Source organism: Engraulis encrasicolus, chromosome 11, assembly GCF_034702125.1.
Source record: "Engraulis encrasicolus isolate BLACKSEA-1 chromosome 11, IST_EnEncr_1.0, whole genome shotgun sequence".
Classification (NCBI taxonomy): domain Eukaryota; kingdom Metazoa; phylum Chordata; class Actinopteri; order Clupeiformes; family Engraulidae; genus Engraulis; species Engraulis encrasicolus.
This window is the reverse complement of record NC_085867.1, coordinates 12034395-12044837: the sequence shown is the minus strand read 5'-3', so window position 1 is coordinate 12044837 and position 10443 is coordinate 12034395. Positions and strand designations below refer to the sequence as shown.

General features: G+C 43.4%; 1 protein-coding gene across 3 annotated transcripts in view; it reads left to right on the top strand.

The window, feature by feature from the left end:
• Window positions 1-10443, top strand: part of plpp5 (phospholipid phosphatase 5) — a 28764-nt gene that overhangs the window by 12037 nt on the left and 6284 nt on the right. For 2 of the 3 annotated variants that reach the window (XM_063209872.1, XM_063209875.1), the window contains 2 exons: window positions 4791-4850; window positions 5359-5483. In XM_063209872.1, the coding sequence (XP_063065942.1) occupies window positions 4791-4850; window positions 5359-5483 (185 nt within the window). The remainder of the gene's footprint in view (window positions 1-4790; window positions 4851-5358; window positions 5484-10443) is intronic. The other variant, XM_063209874.1, reaches the window with a different exon arrangement.

The following is a 10443-nucleotide window of genomic DNA, read 5'->3' as shown; positions in this document are numbered from 1 at the left end:
AAGCAGACATCCAGAACCTCTTTCTTCTCTGAAGACCTTATGGTCTAACTAACATCACCAAACGTCTTCACAGACAAGTTGGAAAAGTGAATCTATTTTGGTCCTTGCGAGTCTGCCTCTTCTGATAAGGATGAGTTTGATAGTATATATTCTATCTCAAATATGGGACCCAGTTGGCAAGCTATGCATAATTTAAAAGTGCTGCGTTTTGAAAGTAAAATGCGTGGCGAAAAGGCAGACAGGGAGAGAGAGAGAAAGGAGAGAGGGCAGGAAAGGAGAGAGCGAGAGAGGAAAGAGAAGGAGAGTGTTGTTGAGGGACTGAGTGAGAGTCTGCTTGTTTATGAGCGTGCATTTGCATGCTATCTGTTTGCATCACTTGTATGTTTATTTTTTATTATTTCCTGTACTCCTGTGAAGGCTTTGGAAAATGCAAAACCTACTGTGGCCCTGTAATAGCGTAAGGATGAACTAAACTGTGTTGGGGTGGAGGGAGAAAGAGGGATAAAAAGAGGGAGAAGGAGAGCAAAAAGGTTGTGATGAGAAGTAGGAAGGAGAGAGAGAGGAAAGAGAGAGAAAGAGTTGTTGAGGGAACGAATGAGACTCAGCTTGTTTATGAAGAGCGGAGGAGAGAGAGAGCGAGAGAGCGAGAGCCCAGAGCTTTCACCACTCTTGTTTCTGTTGCCATCGCGTGGTAAATAATTTAGTGTGTGAGCTAGACGACACTATCAGACCCACACGGACCGTGGGCAGAGGAAGAGGAGGAGGAAGAGGAGCTGAGGATGGGCTTTCCCCACGCTCAGACACAGTGTTGCCAGATGTACAACAATTATCGTATTTGTACCATCATTTTGTCCATTATGTCCTCTGTACGATAAAAAAAAGATGTTTGATAATTTCAGCATTTTCATCCAGTTCATTTAGATGCCTTGAAACAATCATTTGGTTCTTGTACGATAATTTCCTCCCAAAAAGCCCCCCAAAATGATAATTTTTAGGGTTCGGTACCAATGTTCCCTCTAAACTGCGCGACTGCGCAATCGCGCACTGCTCTCACGTTCTCAGCGCAGAGCAAATCCATGCAGCGCAGGTAAAACAAGGCGGCAAAATTGTGTGGAGAGGCAGTTGATAATTGTCCGAAATTTCCACTCATTGTAGCTTTATAACATCCAATCGAAATAAAACATATTCTTTAGATATGAAACATCTATCTTACAGCAGTTTAAGCGATCACACTAGACGCGGACTTCTGCTTACAATCAGCATTGCGCCTCCAGCTGCTTTTTTAATAGCGATCAGACAGAGCGCGGATATGCCGCGCTTCGAATGCTGATCTTCAAAACAGTGACCAGAGAACGTTGTAACAGCTGTCACTTGCAGCCTAATCTACGGCGTTCGGTTGTGTTAAGTAGCCTACACAAAAAGCCTAAATCCATCTCTGTATAATGGATAGAAGACAAGTTCTAGGTTAGCTCTCCTAGAGCTTGATCGTGAATCTGATATGAATTTTGATAACGGTGTCGAGCATCTTGACCGAATTTAATGGATGCCTGTCATAGCTTTGCGAGTGGCAACATCTCTCGCGCTATTGGCATCATTGGAAGTGCGTGCTGCTTTCTGCCAAAGAGTTGGTTTAAATTCGTCAAAATGGTGTTGATGAAAGCATTTGTCCACGCAGTGGAAATGTCTTGAAAAAATATGAACTAATATGCCTAAACGAACTACTAGCCTACTGATAAGAAGGTGGTCCATAAAACCCAGTTAGCCAGAAGGTCAGTCAGACTGTCCGGTAAGAAAAATATTTGCTTCCCAAGATCTGAAATTTCCACGAGCTCTTAAAGTGACGGTGCATACTTTTACTTCATGTAAGCCTAATTGAAGCTCAATATTTTAGTCTTTTAAATGTGTTACATAGGCCTAGCCTATTATAAAACATTTAAATCCAAATTAAATTACTCATCCTTTTAAACATAAATTGAACATTCTGGGCTATTGGGCTGCTGTAAAGATACTTTCTTTCCAACATCTTACAAATGTAGGCCTAGCCTACAATATATTGATGTTGGTGGGTTGATGTAATAATCAAGATTTGGAAACATTACTTAACTGATTTTGTAATATTCATTATAGTGAATGACAATATAATCAACATATTATGAAGCATCAATGTTACCCCTAAAATGGAGGGGGGGTGGGGGTCCGACCCGCTCACCGAGGTTATTGGCTCTGCTCAGTGATATAGTGCATTTGCTCAGGCACCGAAAAAATTAGAGGGAACATTGTTCGGTACGATAGTTCAGCATTTTCCACCTGGCAACACTACTCAGACACAACACTAGCATTGCAAAACAAAAAACATTTTAAAAAACAAAACAAAACAAAATGTGTTTTTTACTTTGAAGGATTGAAGATACCTGTACAGCAGTGCTCTCAGCTTGGACACAGCACCAGAATTACAACACATGCCCTTTATTTTTTTGTAAAATGTTTTTGACCTTTTATCAGCGAAACCAGATGGGACAGTTAAGAGCAGATTGGAGATGAGTGGGAGAGACAGTGTGAGAGAAGGCGAGGGGATGAGGAGGATATAAGATGGATTGTTTTTGGCAGTTTCTCTCAAAGTGTGTGCTCTGCATAAAATGTCAAGTGCTATGCAAGCAGTTTGTGTTAAAATGTTATTCATCATTATATCCCCGAAACGCGGAGCGTCGGGGATGTAATGGTTTTGCGTGCGCCGCCGCCGCGTCCGCGTCCGCGTCCGCGTCCGCCGCGTCCGCCGCGTAAGGTCTTTCGTGTTAACGCGATAACTTTTGAACGGATGTTTGGATTTGTCCCAGATTTTTTGGGTGAATGCTCTAGGACAGGTTCATGAACTGATTCGAGTTTGGAGGTCAACACTTTCAAGATGGCTGAATTCAAGATGGCCGAATTTTTGTTTGGTCCATAACTTCTGACCGGGTGGATGGATTTGTCCCAGATTTGGTATGTGAATGCTCTAGGGTAGGTTCATGAACTGCTTCGAGTTGGGAGGTCAACACTTTCAAGATGGCTGAATTCAAGATGGCCGAATTTTTGTTTGGTCCATAACTTCTGACCGGGTGGATGGATTTGTCCCAGATTTGGTGTGTGAATGCTCTAGGGTAGGTTCATGAACTGATTCGAGTTTCGAGGTCAATACTTTCAAGATGGCTGAATTCAAGATGGCCGAATTTTTGTTTAGCCCATAACTACTGACCGGTTGGATGGATTTGTCCCAGATTTTGTGTGTGTGAATGCTCTAGGGTAGGTTCATGAACTGATTCGAGTTTGGAAGACAACACTTTCAAAATGGCGGAATTTTCATTTGGCCCATAACTTCTGACTGGATGGATTGATTTGCCCGGTAACACCTTATTTTAATGGTTCACCATTTCAGTGAATCTACCATATTAGGTACAGTGTAATAACCAATGTAACAATATTTAATACCATGTAATACTAGTGTAATACCAGTGTAACAATATGCAATATCAGGTACAGTGTAGTAACGAGTGTAACAGTATGCAATACCATGTAATATAGTGTAATACCAGTGTAACAATATGCAATACCATGTAATACCACTTACGCACAAACACATGATGTAAGTAAAAAAATTACATTGTATTAAATATTGTTACACTGGTTATTACACTGTACCTAATGTGGTATATCCACTGAACCATTAAAACAGTATTACCATTTGCTTCATTTTGTGCTTCATTTTCACAATAGTCGTTTGGTTTTAAGCCTATGCGCGTCATGTCACGTCTGTATATACGTTTACGAAATGGTGGACGGGAGTGGTAGGAATGATGGGGGACTGGAAGCGTCGCGTTTCGGGGATATACCTTAAGCAGTCGAAGGCGACTGCACAGGCAGTCTAGTTATTTTGTGTTTTCCTAAGCTACCCTTGCAAATTGCAGTGCGCTTAAATGACATGCATATTATTATCTTCATGGAATGTTCTAGTTAGAGTTGAATTGCAGCAACGCCAAAAATCAGTTATATGCTCCAGTTAAGGTTGAGATGGTGCACCAAATCATTTACTCACAAAGATCTCCTAGTGTCACACAGGGAAGGGAAGTGAGTGATCCTTTTAGGGTGTGTGCAGTATGTGGGGGGAAAGTGGTCCATGGCCTAGAAGAAGGTACATAAAGGAATTGATACCCATAAAAATAGATTTATAAAATAAAATAGAGTAAAAAAGAGCAGTAAAATAAGGCCTTCTTTCAAGGTGCACACAGCACAAAGTATAAAACATATACATGATACTACACCGGAGCAGCACAGAGTCCTCTGATGAAGATGGTCTAACGATCGAAACGTTAGTCATGTTGTGCACTTAAATAATAAAAAACACAAAAGAATTACATCTGTGCTGCTCCGGTGTTGTCCTTCAAGTGAAGATTTCCTGCCTCTCTCCCGTCGATGCACCAGATGATAAAGCAGAAGCACAAGGAATTACCCTTTTGTTTATATACATGGTACTAATCAGGGCTATAAATTAACTTTTTTCATCACTAGCTAGTAAGTTGGTCCTTTCTACCAGCTAAACTGAAATTTCACCAGCATTTGGCCAGTTGTCTGGTGTTCATTTAGAGCCCTGGTAATAATGAAGAGTACAGTATACTGTATACAGTATTGTGTGTTGGTGGCAATGCCTACTTATCCCCCGTGTTCTCCACCTACGTAGACCACATTCTTTCACTGCCTTACTGCTGTGTGTGTGTGTGTGTGTTTGTTTACACTACTGTGTATTGTTTATGCTACAGACCACAGCCAGATTTCTTCTCCTCCCCATCAGGTCCACATCCTTTATCTTTCTTGCTGTTGTAAGTGTTGTATGTCTGTTTGTCTGTGTGCTTGTTGGGGATGTAATCAAGGTCATCTTGCTCTAGTTCCCCACTCGGAACTCGAACCCGCGACCTACCAGCTAAGCTAAAGGTCCAGACCAGTAGGTCAGCACTATCGTATCTGTACAAGGCTTCGGGAAGGAGATTTACTAACGCTCTACTACCGCCGAACTCTGCTAGTTGGAATCTGTTACATTCACCCTACTAAACCTCTCTCCCATTTGGGTCACGGCACCAGTGTAACTGAGGTCATCCTCTCCTAGTTTGCAACTTGGGGTTCGAACCCGTGACATTTCTTTCAGTCCAGTTCGGCTTGGGAGGCACAGTGCGACGGCACTGAGCTAAAGGTTCCAGACCGCTAGCTCATCGCTACTGCATCTGAGGCTTCAGGAGGGAGGTTTACTAACATTCTACCGCCGAACTCTGCTAGTTGGCATGTATTATATTTACACTAATGCTTTGGTTGTTTGTTTTTTGTTGTTGACAGACCGCGGCCTGATTTCTTCTACCGCTGCTTCCCAGACGGGCAGTACAACGCGGAGCTGAGGTGCAGTGGTGACCCGGAAGTAGTCATGGAGGGCAGGAAGAGCTTCCCGAGTGGACACTCATCATGTAAGAGCACTCTGCACACACACACACACACACACACACACACACACACACACACACACACACACACACACACACACACACACACACACACACACGCGCACACAGACACACGCACACAGTGGTGACCCGGAAGTAGTCATGGAGGGCAGAAAGAGGTCCGTGGATCTTCTGGCCAATCGATTTTCATTTTCAAATCGGAAAACGGACCACGAAAAATGACCGGTTTCCCGATTTTTAAGTAAACAATAAACGAGAAACCACTCGCATTTTGTTTCCCGTTTGGAAACCGGAAAACGAAAAACGAGAATCAAGTCATTTTCTGATATCCTTTTCAGCGCTTTCATATGGGAATCAGAATTAGAGAGACGACCCGTTTTCCCATTTCTTATTTTGCTAAATATTAAGTTTTTGTTGACCCGGAAACTGTGGGTAAAGAGTTGGCTTAGCCACACCAGAGGTGTTTACTCTAGTCTAGCCTATATTTTATAAGTTTTTAACACGTCCTCATTTAAATGTAGACTAGGCACTAATATTTATGTTTCCCAGAGCAACGTTCATCAGTAATTGCATGCTTGTAGGTCCACCTCAAAGCATGACGAGGTCCGCTATCGCAGACATTTTATGAAGGGAGTATGATACCAGCTCCCCCCTGTCCATGATGCCTGCGAGTCAGATAAAATATCCCTGATTTTAAGGGACAGAGAAAGATAATGACTCGTGCGGAAAGTGTGGAATAGTTTTGCGCGAGCACACAAGTAGGACGCCCTGTAAAAGTCCTAGGAAAAATAGTAGGGTATTAGGCAGATGTTATATGCAGACTGGGCAATATACGTAAAGGACATGATTACACGCGTTTAATGGCATTTTGATTGTCGGGGGTGTCGAGGGTCGATAAGCATCTCCCTGAAAGAAGTTTTTGGATCTTGGGATGTCTGCTATCCGCTCGAGAGGGAATATGACTATCGGTTGTTATATTTCATCTCGTTCATGAATAGCCACTAAGGCTACTTGGACAGCCAGAGCTAAACAGTTTGGGCTGTGGGTGGCATCATGCCAGCTAGCCTACTTGAGTGCTAGCGTTACGAAGAGGGCAAGTCAAAAACTTTCGTCATACTCTGCAAACTTACTTACACGTGCAGGGGTATTTATACCAGGGTAATAATAACCCAAACAAACCAGAATTTAAAAGACAGACAGCCATGGTAACTACAAGACTGCAACCCAAATCAAAGGAATGTTGGCCAGATGTTGGGAATATCACTCGCACCCACAGACCTAGGTCTGCGCTCGCACCGTAGGCCTACGTTCCTTGACAGCTGACAGACAGGCGCTCAATCAACGTCTTCCGGTTCATGTAATTAAAAAATAGGTGATGGAAAAACGAAGCCATAATTTAATTCTGAATTACAAGCCTGCCCGCATTTAACAGAATGAAACGGATAACGAAAATTGGTTCGTTTTCCGATTTTCGTTTCCCGATTTCCAAAACAAAAATCGGATAACGAGTTATTTTCTGTTTTCTATTTCCCGATTTGAAAATGAAAATCGATTGGCCAGAAGATCCACGGACCGAAAGAGCCTCCCGAGTGGACACTCATCATGTAAGAGCACTCTGCACACATATGATGAGTTCATTTGGGAGGACCGATAATTATTGTAAAAAACAACACCCCAAACAATGTTTGAGAAGCAATGATGTGTCTTGTACATAAATACCAAACGTATACTGGTCTACAGTGTATTCAGGGGTTCAATTGGCATCTGCACACTCTATAGTAAATTTGTTTATCTTGGTCTCCTCAGATCACACGACATGGTTCCAGTGATCCATATCCTTGGTCTGTTCATCGCTCTTGAGACCAAGATAAACAAATTTGCCTTAAGCCAGGCATACACTGTGCGATATTTTCACTCGTGGGTATTAAGCTCCTGCTCACACTGCACGATAGAATTTCACTATTTAAAAGTTCACATCTCATGACTCACGTCCTCACACTATACGAGCCGACAGTCGGATGCGAGCCAAATGCTTCCACTGTGCGACGCGACAGGCATGTTTCCCGGGTCTGCAGAGGAGGGAACATGCGCACCTGAGGTGGAGATGAGGTCGCGCTCAACAGCAAATCGCACGGCCCTATTAATTTGTGCATGTGAAGTGTCAAATTGGGTCATAGCGCTGCTTTAACTGTGCGATTTACGCGCGAGCCACGACCAGGATTTCAAACAGTTTTGATTTGCTTGCGACCTTGCGATTGCACGATCGTGAGGCGAAATCGCTCGAACCGGCGATTGAGCAAGAAATTGGCCCGACTCCCAAAAAGTCGTGCGAGTGCCAAATCGTGGGAAAATTAGGGCAAAAGTCGCACAGTGTAAGCCCAGCTTTAGATGGTGTCAAGCATATGTGGTGGTAAACAAGTGAGTTTCACAAAAAAAGTGTGTCCTCTCAATAGCCAAGCATAGTAGTGGGACTGACATGGTTTGGGGATGCATGGATGCTGTCAACATTGGCAGTCTGAAATACACCTAAAAGAAACATTCATGTCAACATGCACTGTGACTACTGAAGCAGAAAAATTGATTGATTCAACACTTAGAGAGTCGATTGTGTTTGGTTCCAGAGTACATTCTCCGTGTTGAATTAACATTAACATTCTGACTGCCCATGTAATGGTAGCTAATTAGCAGGGTTGGCATGGAATGTTAGTAAACCTCCCTACAGAAGTCTCATACAGTATCGGCAGCTCTGGGTTATCGAACTGGGTTGTGTTTCCCAAAAACCCTTAAGTAGTACTAAAGCCTAAGTAGTACTTAAGTATGAGGGGCCGCCTAGGCAATATACCACATCACTAACAGTTTCTGCATACAATCATTCTATAGGTCTACATACAATATTTTTTCTTGCACATGCAAATAATATGGTTGTGCCAAGTGCATGTGTGAGGTAAAATAGTGTATGTATAAACTTTTAGTGATGATGTGAGACTTATTTCTGATATATTGCCTAGGCGGCCTCTCATACTTAAGTACTACTTAGGCTTAAAGTGATACTGTCCCATTTTTGGAAATAAGCTTATTTTACACCTCCCCTTGAGTTAAATAATAGGGTTTTACCGTTCTCCTGTACTTTCAACCGTTTTCTGGGTATGGCAGTGCAAATTTTACCTCCAAGCTAGCAGTTAACATTGAGTCCTATGAGACGAGTTAGCCATCAGCTGGTCTCATAGGACTCAATGTTAACTGCTAGCATGACGGTAAAATCTGCACTGCCATACCTAGAGAACGGTTGAAAGTACAGGAGAACGGTAAAACCTTATTATTTAACTCAGGGGGAGGTGTAAAATAAGCTTATTTCCAAAAATGGGACCGTATCACTTTAAGTACTACTTAAGGATTTTTGGGAAACGCAGCCCTGGTCCTTAACTCTAGCGGTATCATGCTGTGACTCCCGTTGACGTGGCGGCGAGTTCACGCCCCCGAGGTGGACGCAGTGCGCAGTAATGCGTCTGGTTACACTCACACACAGATGCTGCACCCTGAACTTCTTGAATGTAAACAAGAAGCTGTTTTTTTTTCTTTCAAAGACTCACAGTATGATACGGATTGTTTTTATAAATCAAATAATCACAAACATGTTGATTTGATTTTCTTTGACAGACACCCTTAGCTCGTTGAATGTAAGTAGGAAGCTGTTGGTTTCCACGGTTGGACAGATTGTGATATGGATTGTTTTCATGAATCAACCAAGCAGGCAAACACGCGATTGATTTTTCTCTGACACACACATTATAACGTTGACGAGCGCTTTCACATGGTCATAAACATAATGGCGGGAATGTGGACGAGCGTGGAATTGATGCTGACAATGTTTTTCTTCAGAGAGAGGGGGGGCAGACAGAGAAAGACAGAGAGAGAGAGGTAGAGACAGACGGAGATCGAGGGAGGGAGAGAGCGAGCGAGCGAGAGAGAGAGATGGAGAGAGAGAGAGAGTGAGTGAGGGAGTGAGGGAGCGAGCGAGTGAGTGAGGGAGTGAGCGAGTGAGCGAGTGAGCGAGTGAGCGAGTGAGTGAGCGAGTGAGTGAGTGAGTGAGTGAGTGAGTGAGTGAGTGAGTGAGTGAGAGAGAGAGAGAGAGAGAGAGAGAGAAAGAGAGAGCTTGATGAAATGAAACGTTTGTTGTGTGTGTAATTGCTTTCCTCTGAAGGCCCAGACAGCTTATTAGTAGCTCCTTGGCAGATCTGAATGGGAGCCAGAGAGCCTCAGCCCTGTTATGCTGCATCCTCCCTGACACAGACTTGGCAACACAGCACAGCCTCCTCTCTTGTCACCATAGTCCCTTCCTTCTGCTCCTTCTCTCTCTCTCTCTCTCTCTCTCTCTCTCTCTCTCTCTCTCTCTCTCTCTCTCTCTCTCTCTCTCTCTCTCTCTCTCTCTCTCTCTATCTACTCCAGTGCATGGCTGGACTGGGACCGAAACATGGCCTGGGCATTGTTCTCATAGACAGTCCCCCTAACACATAGGTCATTTTCATACTACTGTATCTTGACTGGCTGAATCCACTGTCTATATTGATGAAGGAGTAATGGGCCTCCCCCTCTAATTTGTGAGCCAATCCCAAGGAAACAACAACAACAACAGGGGTGCATTTCTCAAAACCATAGTTGCTAAATACCTTAGCTACTTTGCTGTTTGCAATGCAATTTCCCATTGACAACTACCCAAGTTGCTAACTGGCTAACAACTACATTTTTGAGAAACACCCTAGAATCGGCCCTCTCGGGACTGTCGTCCCACTGGGTAAATGCTCTGTATGCCAGATGACCTGTCCAGTCCAGCCCTGCTTCGATGTAGTGATGATGAGAGCTTTGAGAAGAGGAGAGAGAAACCCAAAATAGATAAGCTGCTAGCTGCTTCTATTCTCCTCTCTCTCTTCTCACATCCTCCATGCTCCATTATTAGAGCTTGTCC